Source organism: Thalassophryne amazonica, chromosome 14 (assembly GCF_902500255.1).
Source record: "Thalassophryne amazonica chromosome 14, fThaAma1.1, whole genome shotgun sequence".
NCBI classification, from domain to species: domain Eukaryota; kingdom Metazoa; phylum Chordata; class Actinopteri; order Batrachoidiformes; family Batrachoididae; genus Thalassophryne; species Thalassophryne amazonica.
Window position 1 is genome coordinate 67785899 of NC_047116.1, and position 16550 is coordinate 67802448.

Here is a 16550-nt window from a genome sequence, read left to right on the forward strand (position 1 = left end):
ACAGTAATCCATGTCATTTCATTACTTCCTGGTGTACATCTAGGCAGAGGCTAACTCCGCTCTTTATAACAGGTAGTATTATAAATTGTGGTGTTTTAAATTTTTTTGCTCCGCTGCTGTGTCCTCGACTTTCCATGTGCATGCACAAAACCGTCACTGCGGTATTGTACATATCTGTCCAACCATGCATCCCTCCTGACAGCAGGTGGAATGTTTTGTGGTTCCCCAATTCGTTTTTGGTTTGTGGATTTTCTTCCAATTTCTGCATCTTCGTGTTATGTGTAAAAGGGCCCTCACTGTCTTATCACACCTTTAATTTGGCAGACTTTCAGTTTTAAGTTGAGACTATTTCCATCCAAATCAAGTGAAAAGATTAAAATACACACATTTTATTCACAGACTCTTAATTTTTAGGTTGCATGGAAAACCAAAAAGCTGATCTGATTGATTGATTGATTGAGGGGCTTTATTGAGTAAGACAGTATGATCTTAATAATTAATTAAACAGCTGCAAATTATAAAGAACACAATGCTCATATGGCCGAGGTTATTTTAGCATTGTGTTATATTTACATTTTATATGACACTTTATTGTATGCATTTAAGTAACATTCATTACATTAGAATCCAAAGTTCAATATCAAGGTTCTTATCCAGTATGAATTGTCACATTCGTCATCACTGCTGCCACTCAGAGCAAGAGAATTTCCTGTGTTTGGGCGTTCTTCACCAGTGAAACCTCAGAACTTTGTGTACGTCCACCCTGTGTTAAAACAGTTCCGCTCTGTGAACAGTCTTCATCTGTTCAATAGAGTTCTGTGAGATTTTGAGACAAAGATGAATATCTCTGTAGCAATAATAGCATGAATTGAAGAACTGTTTTACTGGGATTTTAAAGTCATACAAGGAAATGGGTACAACTGTGTAGATGTACACTCGTCACACAGACCTTGAGGTCTCTGTTAGATTGTTGTTACATTGTTTGCCACATGCGCACTGAGTACTACGCAGGTCACTCGTGCAGAACGCCGTGGGGTGCAGCAACTTTTTTAATGCCGGCATGCATCCTCCGTGTAAATACACGGACATGACTGACTCTATGGATAATAAACGTGTCCCAGATGTGACAATCAGAACAATAAAACATTATGTAGTAGATAACATTGGCACCGTCAGTGTGTACAGTAATCCTGTACACACTGTGCACACATTTTTGTCACAGCATTATTCATAAAAATCATTCAGTAAAATAGTAAAAAAAAAAATAGCATGTGTGAAACTACAATTAATGTCTTGACTCAAATGTCCTTACACAAATGGTAGCTGTATTTGGGAGGAAATCTGGAAAAACAGCAGAGTTTTCTACAGTATCAGGAAGTTTGCAGAAAGTTATAAAAACACAGTGTCTCATTCATTCATCAAAAACATTAAAGTCTACTGCTCCAGTAGTCAAAAGAAAGAAGAAAATACCAAGTCAATATTTTTCAAGTGTTCAGGTGCAATAAAATGTGCACTGAGAGCAGCTGAACCTCTGGCTGAGGGCGCAGTTTACTTTTGTTTTGAGGCAAATGGACAGTTCTGCACTTTGTAAACCAGCCTGTTAGGTGGCAAGTTGGATTAAGTTGTTTCATCTGGTTTTAGCACTTTTTTGGATTGTGGGCGATCATAGTATAACAGCGCCCTGTGGAATAAGCTGCGAGAACCTCTCCTCGTGCGTGTTTTGGACGAATAGGCAATTCACAGCAGAGATGGGAGCTCACGCTTAGTCATGCTAGATTTACGCACTACTGAGCATTAAAAATGTAACAATGGACTATTGGTGATAAACACTGAATATTTAAGGCACCTTGACACTTGCAGGAATTTCATCTGTGCACTGGCACGCAGTCTTTTGTGCCAATGAGTAAACGTGTGGTGAAATGTACAAAACTTGTGGCATGCATTAATTCCATGAACTAGTCGTGAACATTGCGCAATTTATTAGAAAACTTTGTGTGTCATTGTGTGCAGGGCATCCGAACCTGAAATTAGATTATGAAGAGATGTTACATCTATAATAAACATAACTTTACAGATACATTATCTAACTCATAAGAAGGAATAAAAATGCAACTGTTTTACCAATCCATTATAATAGTAGAGAAGCTTGAATCTTTGACTGGACTGGGTTGCTTGACGTGAGGACGTTTCGCTTCAAATCACAGAAGCTTCCTCAGCTAAAATTCTTGCTCTGGTAGTCTGACTTCTGTCTTGACTCTTGTAGAGAAGAATAAACCAGAAGCCAACAAAAGCTGGAGTTTTTAACCTAACCAGACCCCTCCTACCGAGAGGCAGACTGCTAGTGACTAAACAATAGCTCTAATTAGCACCTACTGTGCTCTAGTTAGCACTCTCCTAATGATGGGATGGAAGCCTCCCCTGATGGCTCCCTTGACGACTCTCCTGATGACGTGAATGACTCATTACCATGAACAAAAGACTGAAACTGCTTTGACCTGAGTACCCCATTGTAAACAGGGGACAAAGCGTGTCTGAGACCCGCCCCCCGGTTAAGGCTGGGTTTCAACTGTTTTACAAAGAATGCTTCCTTGACACCTCTCTCAAACCATTTCTTCTCTCTGGCTAAGATTTTAACTTCCTTGTCCTCAAACGTGTGGTTAGTGTCTTTCAGGTGGAGATGAACTGCAGACTGAGGTCCACTGGCGACCTCTCTGCGGTTCTGATATAGCCTCTTGTTTAAAGGTTGCTTAGTCTCACCTATGTAGTGTTCATTACAGTTTTCCTTACATCTGATATAATACACTACATTGCTCTGTTTGTAACTAGGGATCCTGTCCTTAGGGTGAACTAATTTCTGTCTCAAGGTGTTAACCGGTTTAAAGTAAACTGGGATTTTGTGCTGTCTGAAGATCCTCTGTAGTTTTTCCCCCTACTCCTGCTAAATAAGGGAGAGACACTCCTCAAGCCTCACTAGCCTATAGCAGTCGGCCTCTCGGTAGGAGGGGTCTGGTTAGGTTAAAAACTCCAGCTTTTGTTGGCTTCTGGTTTATTCTTCTCTACAAGAGTCAAGACAGAAGTCAGACTACCAGAGCAAGAATTTTAGCTGAGGAAGCTTGTGTGATTTGAAGCGAAACGTCCTCACGTCAAGCAACCCAGTCCAGTCGAAGATTCAAGCTGCTCTACTATGGAAACCACCTGGACAACTGAGAGCCTACACAGAAACAATCTATTATATTATATATATATGACAGACTGATTTCATCAACCAAGTTCTGTGAACAAATGCGTCATCGGCTACGAAATGATATTATTTTATATAGCATGGTGTCAATCAGGACAAAGCAGGATGCATTGGTACGATGAATTGTGCAGCAGTGCAGGGATCAAATTTGTGCCTGTGTCAAGGTGCCTCTATAGAGATCCTGAGCAGACTTCCTGGCTGTCTCATTGAGCTCTGTCTCTGGCTGTGAATTGCTACAGCCATAAAGCCCCGTGCCTTATCTTTTGGATCAGAATTCACCTATGACCCCAAACAGTAATCAAAGCCCATCACCTCATTCAAAAGAATAACCTCTGTTCACTTTACAACCTTGCACATGGCATGAAAGCAGGACACACTTTATTGTTCAAATATCCAGACAAACAGGAAATGATCCTTATGAAATTTTCCACAATTTTTTCAGGTTCTGCACTATTTGGCAGTGATGAAACCTGCAGATGTGGCCTGCAGCCTATTACCCTGCATAATCCATGCTGCTATTCTTAAACTGAAGGAAGAGGGTAATTACTTTTTTCTGTTCAACACCACTGATATCAAATCTGCTTCAGTCAGTAGTAAAATGTAGAAATCTGTGTGCAGTCTTACTAAATGGAAAGTGACTATGTATTGGGTTAGAGGGTCACGCATGTTATCTTGAGCTGTTCTTAGAATTGCACTCTTCTGAGCAGAGATCTCAGGCTCGGTCAATATTAAAGATTTTATTTGCTTCAAACTCACATGGAGTTTCTTTGATGAACCATTCGTATGTCTGTGTGTTTCCAGTTGGGTAGTGCATAGGGTGGAGCTGCACCTCGTATTTAGGCCTCAGTCTCCTCTAGTGTGGCAGTCAAGGTCAAACTTCAGTACAACAGAAAAGGGCTCGCACACAGACAGCCAAAGAAGTCACATTGCAAGTTTGTTTTTAAATGTTGATGTATTTTTTCCAGGGCTGTACAGATATACCTGCAAGAAATGTACAAAGTGCAGTGCAAACATTTCACTGCTAGAAATAGTCTGCACTATATAACGTCTGAATCGATTCTTGTCATTTGATTGCTGATTTGTATGTCACATGACAGTTATTATTTGTATCATTTGCCATTGTGTTATACTTATCGTGCAGCAGCTGCACTTAGCTTAAAGACAAACATGGCATGAACTGTTATTCTACTGTGTGCTCTGTTATTTTTCCAAGCTCATTCTTGTTGTCTCGTATCCTGTGTATACAGAGTCTGTGGAAGGAATTCTCTCAGTCAGAACAGCCATTCAGCAAACGACCTCTCGTGCAAGCAAAGTGCTTCACCAACCCTGTCACGAGTACATCAAGTCTGAGGTCAGTGACGCCAGGGTCCATCTTCAGATGGTCAAACTTACTGGGGGAAAAATCACATCACTCTTCTACTATAGTACTTTCCTGCACTCCCTACCATTTACCTGAAGGTATTCAACGTTTAAAAAGTACACATGACAGATATTATTTCTACATAAATTTGTATTACAGCCATTTCACCCTTTCAGCCATGTGGATGGCTGGTGGGTGCATGTTGCAGATCAGCATGACATCACGTGCACATCTACTTGATTGAATAAGTAGGAATGTGCCAACATTTGTCTTTCATCTCTATTCACAGCTTCATGTTGGAGCAGAGAAGGAAAGCAGCTCAGATCTCAGCTCTGGTTTTCCATGTGCCTTCTAGCAGACTGCAGCTGAAATTTTGCATGTTCGTTTTAAGAAATTCCTCCTCTATCCTACTTCATCATGAAGCTCTATAAATGGTGATGCAACAGACATCGAGGAAATAAATGAATTGCATTTATATGGTGCTTTTCGGAACCAGAAACTCAAAACACTTTGTCAAATTAATCCCTTAAGGGATTTTCAGATCTGACGAGGATTTGAATTGAGGATCCTCTGGTCGTAATCTCACCGCTTTAACCACTAGACCATCACCTTCCAACAAAAGTTGCACAATGCGCAGTTTCTCCATCCACAACCACAGAAACCTGTAACTCCTTCAGAGTTGTCTGGGTGTCTTGGTGGCTTCCCTCACTAGCCCCGTTCCAGTGTGTTCAGTTATTGAGAACTGCTTGCTTGACACACGCTGACTATACCGTTCCATACTGTTTGTGTTTCTTAGTGATTGAAGTCTGAGACATATTCAGTGACTCAGAAATGTACATGTATTCATCCCCTGACTTGTCAACAGAAAAATGACTGTAAAAGTGATTATTCTGTCCTTATATTTATATTATTTATGTAAAATTGCCTCCATCCCAGCTTTTTTTTTTTGAATGCGTTAAATGCAGGAGTGGACGTACAGCATATTAACAAATTAAATGAAGTTGACCACATACGAGATTAAATCTCCTGAGTTCATATTGTTTCCAATGAAACAGAAGTCAGAGTAAATGTGAGGATAGCTGTTTTTTTGTTGTTTCTCGTTGGGAGCATTTTCCATGTCATGACACATTTTTCTGATTTGGGGTTTTTGTGAAGTCAAAAATTTACTGTTGGGCTGTTTTTCTGACAATGTGTATTAGATTTTTTTTTTGATTTTTTTTAAGGATTTAATTAAACAGCTGATGGCCATAGAGAATATCATCACTCGTGCACGCTCACTGAAGGCCAAGTTTGCAGTTGGTGAGGCCAAGAAGGGAGCGGCTACAGAGGTCCTCGAGAAGTAAGTTGCACAGTTGTGTTGTTGCCCCTACCCCCAAAGTACACAAAATATTTCAGCACAGGGCTTGTTACTTGTTTGTTGAAGCCCTCATAAGACAAAAAGTGTTGCGTATACCAAAGCTCTCAAGCTAAGATGCATGCAGGAGTTATTTTCCCCCGAATTTTGTCTTGCAGGCCATAATGGTGAAATAGGAGACAATGTCACGCATTAGCATGAGAGTGTAGCAACATGTTGAGTCTCACATCGAATGTATGAGACTTGAGAGGTCTGGTATCCTGTAATATCTGATAGGTTTGTGCAGCGCAAACATTTTGAGACAAATGATTACCTCAGACCAATGAAATAAAATTAACTCAAGAATTCAAGCATCATTAATTATTGTCTTACAGAACCTGCTGTGATTGTATCAGTGCACATTTTGTGATTTCCGTGCTGATCTCCAGTTTCTGTAACATGAAGACTATCAGTTGGTCTGGTGTTCTTCAATGTGTTCCGAGTCACACTCACTTCAGTGGAAACTTGACCTTGATTTTATCTCAGAGTGTTGATGTTTCAAAAGCTGCTGTGCTTCCTGTTATTTTAGTTTGTGCCGATCAGTTTTTTGTTCTTTGTTAAATATATAAAATTACTATTCTGTGGAATGAATGTCATTAGCTCACTATACTGGGCCCACAGATTTAATAGAGCTCAATACTACGTTGGTAAATGTTCTGGAGTGAGTGTTTGAACAAGCTTTATTATTATTTTTTATTTATTTTTTTGAACAACCTAATATTCCTTTTTTCTTCACTTTCTGTTAAGTAATAACAAATTTGATAAACCTTTCTTTAAGTTTTGGTTTGGAATAGAATGAACAGTGTTCCCAATGCATTTGCATGTATGGAAATAAAATAATTATAAAGATTTTGAGTTTTACTCACTTTTCTAAACACTGCTGTTATTTTGAACACAACTGTAGATGGCCAATTTTGAGAAATCACAATGGACCCAAGTACCCAAGGTGGTTTTGTATTTTGATGTGGTGCATCCACCACACCACCTGACATGATACCTCCAAGAAAGGTGTCTGGATATGTGTTACCTGCTTTTAAATGAGACACACGCACATATGTATGATGCCACATGTTATCAACAGAAAATGATCACCAGGAAAAAGGTAAATCAGTCATGAGGACCAGGAGGCGTACAGACATGCCCCTTTATTTTAATTGCCTCATTTGGCCGAGGGAGGAAATGTTTTTTTATGCAGACAGCCAACCTCATACGTTTCTGTATTTATCCATTTATTTATACTTTGGTGGACTAAACATGTATGAAAGTATAAATAAATAGAACATTTATTTATACAATTATCTATTTATTTAGACTCAATTCATGTTTGGTTCTCCATATATCTCAGTATCTGGCATTAGGCAGTGATGGTGTGAATACATATTTTAAGATTTTTGATGTCAGTGATAACCGTATGTTCAAAGTGTTATAAAATGTGCCCCCTCATGTCTGCAGGTTTGTGAGCTCCCTGTTAGAGGAACCAGAGGTCATGGTGATAGGAGCTTGTCAAGGACCGGCTGGTAGCATCATCCATAGGTTGTTTGTCAATGCTCAAAGGGTAAGCATCCTGTTACTCTGACGTCCTCTGATTGGTGGGACACAGGGAAGGTTACACGGTTCAGCAACTCTGTATCAAACTATAACGCTCTCGTCTGTCAAACAGCAAGCGCATTAATGAAACTACAAACACTTCATCTTGTAATGTTTTTAAAAATCTAATACGATTCCAAGTACTGCCTATTTTTCATTTCCATAACAATACATGATAACTTCTGTTCCAGGTAAGACACAACATTTCCACTAAGATTTACAAGGCCCTTTGTCTGTACCTGTGCCAAAATGTAACCTGTCCTTGGCTTCCATTTTGTCCAGGTGCAGCCCAAAATTTCTTAAGACAGTGTTTGGTGCATTCTCAGACATATAGTTTCACGACACTGGCATACCCACAACCCTAATTAACACTTTTAGAAAACATGTAAAACATTTTGCACAATATGGCCCATTTTGATAATGTCTCCATATTTCTTGAGTTCAACCAAACTTTTTTTTTTATTAGGTTATTAGTTTCAACCATCCTAATCCTTCTGACAAGCCAAGAAATGGAAATGGGGGGAAATGAGTCACAAAAAAATATCTGTTAACAACTGATTAATGGACTGATTCCATGGTGCATATATTAAAACTGATCACATTTTATCTGCTTCAGAATATTTTCTGGTTCACTGATTATAATGATACAGTCTTGTTTCAGGTTGTTGCTTAGTTGTAGTTTACTGTCTAAATTCATTATATTTTGTCACCCATTAAATACATATCTTACATATCTTATTGTCCGTGGTCAGTGGAAAGGAATTGAAATGGAATGAAAAGGAATAGAATAGAATAGAATAATTCTTTATTGTCCACCGATGTGGAAAATTGTCTTTGGCTCACCAGCACAAAAAAGACAAAAAAAAAAACAGTCATAAAACATTCATACAAACACACGAATAAAACAAAAATAAGATACATAAAATACATGGAAGTAAAAGAAGAAATAGAATAAGACCTAGTAAGATAAATAAAACGTACGTGCGAATTGAATGCAAACGAGACATAATGTCACAATTAGGCGGCATGCACGGGTTGCTTTCACTCCTTTATGCACATTTTCACTTGCCCTTGCTCAGTGCTCTATCAACATTTGGAAAAGATAAACAACTTAAGGCCTATTTTGCTAGACTGAAGTCCTGTGTCTACAGCAATGTGCTGTTTTAAACATCTAATGGCTTGTAAACAATGACTGGGTATAGGATCATTTCCCATTTTCACTAAGGTCCAAAATTACAACCCCTGGCAAAAATTATGGAATCACTGGCCTCAGAGGATGTTCATTCAGTTATTTAATTTTGTAGAAAAAAAGCAGATCACAGACATGACACAAAACTAAAGTAATTTCAAATGGCAACTTTCTGGCTTTAAGAAACACGATAAGAAATCAAGGGAAAAAAATTGTGGCAGTCAGTAACGGTTACTTTTTTAGACCAAGCAGAGGGAAAAAAATATGGAATCACTCAATTCTGAGAAAAAAATTATGGAATCATGAAAAACAAAAGAACCTATGTGTCTTTTTGCAAGGAATGTTTTCACAGTTTTTGCTCTATGGCAAGATGCATTATCATCTTGAAAAATGATTTCATCATCCCCAAACATCCTTTCAATTGATGGGATAAGAAATATCAACGTAAACTTGTGCATTTATTGATGATGTAATGACAGCCATCTCCCCAGTGCCTTTACCTGACATGCAGCCCTATATCATCAATGACTGTGGAAATTTACATGTTCTCTTCAGGCAGTCATCTTTATGAATCTCTAAAATCTCTAAAATCTTTATTTATCTCTAAAATCAGAAAGGTCTTGTCTCAGAGTGATGCTGAAAAACTAATTCATGCATTTATTTCCTCTAGGCTGGACTATTGTAATTCATTATTATCAGGTTGTCCTAAAAGTTCCCTAAAAAGCCTTCAGTTAATTCAAAATGCTGCAGCTAGAGTACTGACAGGGACTAGAAGGAGAGAGCATATCTCACCCATATTGGCCTCTCTTCATTGGCTTCCTGTTAATTCTAGAATAGAATTTAAAATTCTTCTTCTTACTTATAAGGTTTTGAATAATCAGGTCCCATCTTATCTTAGGGACCTTGTAGTACCATATCACCCCAATAGAGCGCTTCGCTCTCAGACTGCAGGCTTACTTGTAGTTCCTAGGGTTTGTAAGAGTAGAATGGGAGGCAGAGCCTTCAGCTTTCAGGCTCCTCTCCTGTGGAACCAGCTCCCAATTCAGATCAGGGAGACAGACACCCTCTCTACTTTTAAGATTAGGCTTAAAACTTTCCTTTTTGCTAAAGCTTATAGTTAGGGCTGGATCAGGTGACCCTGAACCATCCCTTAGTTATGCTGCTATAGACGTAGACTGCTGGGGGGTTCCCATGATGCACTGTTTCTTTCTCTTTTTGCTCTGTATGCACCACTCTGCATTTAATCATTAGTGATCGATCTCTGCTCCCCTCCACAGCATGTCTTTTTCCTGGTTCTCTCCCTCAGCCCCAACCAGTCCCAGCAGAAGACTGCCCCTCCCTGAGCCTGGTTCTGCTGGAGGTTTCTTCCTGTTAAAAGGGAGTTTTTCCTTCCCACTGTAGCCAAGTGCTTGCTCACAGGGGGTCGTTTTGACCGTTGGGGTTTTACATAATTATTGTATGGCCTTGCCTTACAATATAAAGCGCCTTGGGGCAACTGTTTGTTGTGATTTGGCGCTATATAAAAAAATTGATTGATTGATTGATGAATCTTATTGGAACTCATTTGTTTTGTTGTACATTTTTCGATTTTTGAGACATATTGCTTTAAGTTTTCTGTCTTGACGCTTTGATGTCTTCCTTGGTCTACCAGTATGTTTGCCTTTAACAACCTTCCCATGTTGTTTGTATTTGGTCCAGAGTTTAGACACAGCTGACTGTGAACAACCAACACCTTTTGCAACATTGCATGATGATTTACCCTCTTTTAAGAGTTTGATAATCCTCTCCTTTGTTTCAATTGACATCTCTCGTGTTGGAGCCATGATTCATGTCAGTCCACTTGGTGCAACAGCTCTCCAAGGTGTGTCACTCCTTTTTAGATGCAGACTAACGAGCAGATCTGATTTGATGCAGGTGTTAGTTTTGGGGATGAAAATTTACAGGGTGATTCCATAATTTATTTCTCAGAATTGAGTGATTCCATATTTTTTTCCCTCTGCTTGGTCTAAAAAAGTAACCGTTACTGACTGCCACAATTTTTTTTCCTGATTTCTTATAGTGTTTCTTAAAGCCAGAAAGTTGCCATTTGAAATGACTTTAGTTTTGTGTCATGTCTGTGATCTGCTTTTTTTTCTACAAAATTAAACAACTGAATGAACATCCTCCGAGGCCGGTGATTCCATAATTACTGCCATGGGTTGTATTGTGTCTTCTGCATCTTATCCTCTTAGGCCTCCATTTTCTCCTCCTGCCTGGTGGCTCCATCCTCAGCATCCTTCTCCCTGTATACCCCAGGTCCCTTCTGTGTATATGCCCAAACCATCTTAATTTTTCCTCTTTCACTTTCTCTCCAAGCTGTACGGTCAGCACTGTCCCTCACATATTTTCATTCCTAATCATGTCCATCCTTCTTAAAATAACTATTTATCACAGCCTTTCATCTGTCCTTCCACATTCTTCTCCTTGACACTGTGTTTACCCATCACCTCCTCTTGGCGATTCCATTTTTGCACTTCCCTTTTCCCACTTGGTGATATTTAAGGGATACTGGTCTGCTGACTCTCCTACACTGACAGTCACTTTCTCTGCCATCTCAGTCCCTTTGGTGGCCCTCAGTGTGGTGTCTCCCTGATAATAGTTCAGGCCTGGCAAACCACTAGGCCAGTAAAAACCCATGCACATCCAGAAATATGTTCTTAACAACAGCAATAAATAAATAAATAAATAAACACGATATCCTGGAAAAATAGCAATATCCATTAAATTTGAAATTACTAATCAATTTAGCACATCCTCAGCTGTCGCATCAGCCCTACAACTCTGTATGATGGCTCTTTTACACCAGCTCTGTTGTGTGTGTGTGTGGTGGCGGCTGAGCTGCTCCATTGCCACAGCTCACCCGCGTACGTGTATTTAACAGCATGTCTGTTGTGGTGCTGTTACAGCCATCTTAACCCCTCCGCATTTTGTCATTGATTATGTAAATACAATTGTACTTACTGTACAGTGTCTGTGCAGCATCTGAAGTCTCAGCAACTCAGAAAAATGCTGATGTACATAGATTTAGTCATTTTCAGTTTTTGTAAAATATGTTATAGGAAAATTCAATGTAGGATTTGTTGTTTTTCCTTCTTTTATGATTTCTAACATTATAACTATGTTACAATGGCATCCTGACTGTAGCTGTGGTTGTCCTGTTTCCATCGAGGTGCAAATGTTGCAGGTAGACTGAAAAATGAGTCTAAGTGCTTAGGGTTCAGAGGGTTAACAATCTGTCCAAAGTAACTAGAGTTGTAGTTATTTCTCTAACTATGCATCATTAGGTTTGGATGCTGGACTGACTCTGCCAAACTGCTTCATACTTTAATGCTGCATTTGTAGATTTACAAACGTAATGGTTGATAATTGTGCACCTCATCCAGAGTCACTCACTGTATTTCCAGAGCATAAGTTACAGCATTTTCTGTAGCTCTATAATTTGGGACTATTTTTCATATTGTTGTGTACTTGTCCGAAATCACCATGCAGATCAGCGCTCTCCCCATGATGGTGTTTGGTTGGGGGGGGGTGTCACTGGAGGATTTTTTTTTATTATTATTATTCAAATGGAGGAGAAGCTGTAGCACTTTTCTTTTTTAACATACCGATGGAAGCCATTTCCTGCAACTTCATTTGCCCTATTGAGGCTTCAAATTCCGTAAAATCCCTCAAAATGCCAGAGTTTGCCGCTCTGTGAGATGTCATTAACATTGACAAATGCATTGAGACAGTGAGATAACAGTGCAAGTTAACCGCTGCACACGGACAACAGCGTTAACATTGCAAGGTAAAACTCTTTGTATATTGTGACTAAAACTCTTGTGAATATATTATATAGGTTTTTAGACGTTGTTACTGTGTTTGTTTAATGTACACATTGGAGAATCTCAGGTTGTTGCTCCGTTATTTCCAGTAGGAAATGCTTTGAGCCGCAATTGCTTCCAGTTCATGTTCTAGGGGAAAGTGAAGTTTGCTCTTAACACCCTGCTTATTGTCCTTTACAACACTGTTTGTGCTCTTTGTTCCAGAGTAATATATATAAGATCTCTGAAATTTGGTTTACATTTATGATGTTCCACGCAGGTTAAACATAGCAGACATGGAATATTTGGAATATTTGTTTTATCAAGTTCTCTTATGAAAGACATAAAAATGTACATTTTGGTAGTATAAGGTTCATTTTCAATTGTCATCATGTGGTTTCTCCATGTAGTTTTGACTGCAGAGCCTCTCTGTCGTACAAGGGATTATGGGATATTTCAATAGGGTGAATAGGCAGAAAAGACTAGGATAAACATCATCTAAAAAAGAGATTCTGCTTGATTGCCCATAAATTGAAAAATAAAAAGTTTTAAATTAAATTACTAAATAATGAATAAATAAAATAAACTTCCATGCAAGTATCAATTTTGCTTATTTATTGATGTATTTGTATGTGTGCTTTTTATACTTTTATGAATTTTTTTTTTTTTTTACACACTAATGCAGTGTTTTTCAACCTTTTTTGAGCCGCGGCACCCTTTTTATATTTACAAAATCCTGCGGCACACCACCAACCAAAATAATATTATAATGCTGCTACCTCTGGTTTTGCGCAAAACCCAATTATTGCAATAGAAAATCGATACCGAAAACACCGCATTTCGAAAATCCTCAAGCATTTTGCGCTCTGATCTCAAGTAGGACTGTCACGATTAGGAATTTCTTGAGACGATTGTCAGACAAATAATTGCGATTGACGAATATATTGTCTATTTTTTTTTTTTTTTTCCCCCCTTCTTTATATTCTACTATTGTAGTATAATTACACAACTCTGGAAGAACGTTTGGCTTCTGTGAGTGGAGAAACTGGGAATGGTGCAACATTTTTATTTTTATCTTCATTTTACATACAGTCCCAACTTTTTCTGATTTGTGGTTGTTTCTGTTGCATTTCTGAAATTGTTTCTCCTCATCAGTCACGTTTTGTGCTTAAACACTGCATTAAGCTCAAGATTGAACAAATAAATACCTTTGGAAAATAACAGCTGTTAAAGTTCAGAGTTCTCACCTGCTTTTTGTGATCTGTGCGTCTGAACATTGTTTTTTTTTTTTTGTGGCTCAGTTCATTCATATATTCTCATTTTTTAAATATGTTTTTAAAGATATTTGACCGTTTATTTCATCTCATGATCTCATAAATTCAGCATAGGACGCGCACATGGTGTGAACAGGACGGTAACGGCAGAATCACACCTTTAGAGAAAGTTCAGAGGCAGCTTCACGTTTCCGTTTTGTTAACATTCACTCAAGGTTAAAATCCTCTCTCTACTCCGCGCTCGCTGCGCACTGAACGTGTCGCGCCTGCATTCAGGAATCTCCCTCACCCACCCCCTCCCCTCCCTCACCCACCCCCTCCCTCACCCACCCCCTCCCCTCCCTCACCCCCCCCCCCCCCCTCCCTCACAGTCTGCAGCCTGTTAACTCCGCGCGCGTGCGCACACACACACACACACACACCGACAGCTCCGCATTTTAGATGGCTTTTGAAGAAGACGGCACTGTTTTAATCGGCCGTCAGCCTCCTTATTGTCCCGCCTTAAGACGAGAGCGAGGCTGCAGCACAATGACGTCAGATTCTGAGTCGTTTTATGTTTTGTGGATAAAATAAATAATTCACGGTAATCGCGAATATAAAAAATAATCGCGAATATGAAAAATACCCACGGCACCCCTGACGATCGATCACGGCACCCTAGGGTGCCGCGGCACCCCGGTTGAGAATCACTGCACTAATGAACTCTTCCATTGCTTCTGGAGTTTCCTGCAGATCCACCTCTGATCTGCTGTACCGACCCCAAAACAAACACTTAGTATTCTATTATTACTCAACTTTATTTTGCTTAGTGCTTTGATTCCTGGGAAGGTTAATGTAATAATAATTAAAATTATAACATACGTATATGTGTATATATATATATATATGTATGTGTGTGTGTGTGTGTGTGTGTGTGTGTGTGTGTGTGTGTGTGTGTCACGGGACCTCCCAAACGTTAAAAAAAAAACATGGCTTATACACCAGAAAATATGATAGACCTAGTATTTACAATCATTTCTTTCATTTTTGTGGTACATGTGTAGCTTTTAAAGTTTCAGGCAGATGTCAGCATAATGACTGCTGGTGATTTTCTTCTGTTGCACTGGATTTCACTTCCTCCCTGCCCATAGGCTGCCCTCCTGGCTCCGCTGGAAGAAGATTTGGACCCTATGCCTAGGACTGAAGATGGAAATGTGACAGGAGGAGGAAGCAACGTGCCTGACTTCCCTCCTCCAGCAGGCCGGGAGATTCTGTTACGCACGTGTGTGCCGCGGCCGGCGCCGTACTCCACGGCTCTGCCCCAGAGGCTCTTCTGCGTGCTGATGAAGGATGAGTTCAGGCTGGCCGGGGCCTTCTCTGCAGACACGTCTTTCTTCTGAGGCTCAAGGCATGCTACATTTAGACTGAATGTCATTTCCACTGCTGCCGTGTGTGCAGTGGAAAAACAGTTCAAGTCTTGGTAACTCCATTAATTAGCTTTTGAATATCACGCTTTTGCTGACGTGTGGGACGAAGTTTAAAAATAAGTCATGATAATGGACAGAAAGAAGGCTAAAGAGAGCCACAGTTTTATTCTCCATCATTGACTGTTTGTTAAAGTGCTCAGTAGGATGCGCTTAGAGACAGAATGGACAACATAGTGCTCAGTAATGTCAGCGTCTCAGAGGTCATGATCCACTCACTGAAAAGGCCCTGCAATGTCTCCATTCTGACTGTCTGATTTCACACCTTGCGGGGTTCGGTTCTGCCACATCAGAACATTAAAGGTGGGTGAGAGTAAAACCTCTTCAACAGCCTGATCCATGTCCCGTGTTTCTGAGTCGTGACTCTTTACTGCCACTCTCACTGTCCAACATTTAGGCTTTATTTTTACTTTCTGTTCGAACACCATTAGATGTAATCATGTGATGCAGTGATTCTTATTTAAATGTGTGAGCAGGCAGAAAACTGATGTAACTGAGTGATGATGGGAGTGGACCAAAGGTGAGTAAGACACAGCAGGTCTTCCAGCCTTCTGACCGCCTCAGCAGGTGATGTCACAGGTGATCCGCTTGAACGGGAGGAGCTCCTGCTGAGTAAAACTACCTGCTGAGGGCGCTGGTTGCCAGGGAAACCTGTATGGCACTGTTCTGGATCTTTAATGTGGAGAGGAACGGATCAGTCCCCATCCACCACACAGCAGCTGGAATAAAGAAAAAACACTGAGAAGCATTTGACTTTAATTATGAAACATGACCCACAATCTCTCACCTCTGTATTGTTCATTTTTGCAGCGTTTTCTTGGCTCTGGAACTGTTTTGCAGTGAGAAATTCTTCCCAGATTGACTCAGTTGGGTGCTTAGAATCAATGTGGCTGTGCTTTAAAGTGCTGACGTCCTTCACGTTGATGTTTTGAGGTTATTGTTTAATACTTCTTCAGATTAAACAATGTTCTGTAATTCCATTTTGTTGTGTGGTTTTTATCTCTGACGTGGACTCTTCATTCTCAAACTTCAAAAGTGAGGACAGAACCGTCTGCATTATAACAGAAGACATCCCAAAGGGGTTTAACAAAATATTACACACTCAAACAAATAAATAAATAAATAAAATAACCTGCTCAGTGAACATTAAAAAATTATGTAAAGTATTTCCACTCACGTAAAATGCCTTAACGTAGCCAGA

At 39.7% G+C, this 16550-nt stretch overlaps 1 protein-coding gene across 1 annotated transcript in view; it reads left to right on the forward strand.

The window, feature by feature from the left end:
* Positions 1-16329, forward strand: part of rab3gap1 (RAB3 GTPase activating protein subunit 1) — a 146880-nt gene extending 130551 nt beyond the window's left edge. Inside the window, exons 20-24 of the mRNA XM_034186125.1 lie at positions 3684-3780; positions 4489-4592; positions 5825-5940; positions 7447-7549; positions 15017-16329. Of these exons, the coding sequence (XP_034042016.1) occupies positions 3684-3780; positions 4489-4592; positions 5825-5940; positions 7447-7549; positions 15017-15265 (669 nt within the window). The 3' untranslated portion in view covers positions 15266-16329. The remainder of the gene's footprint in view (positions 1-3683; positions 3781-4488; positions 4593-5824; positions 5941-7446; positions 7550-15016) is intronic.
* The last annotated feature ends 221 nt before the right edge of the window (positions 16330-16550 follow it).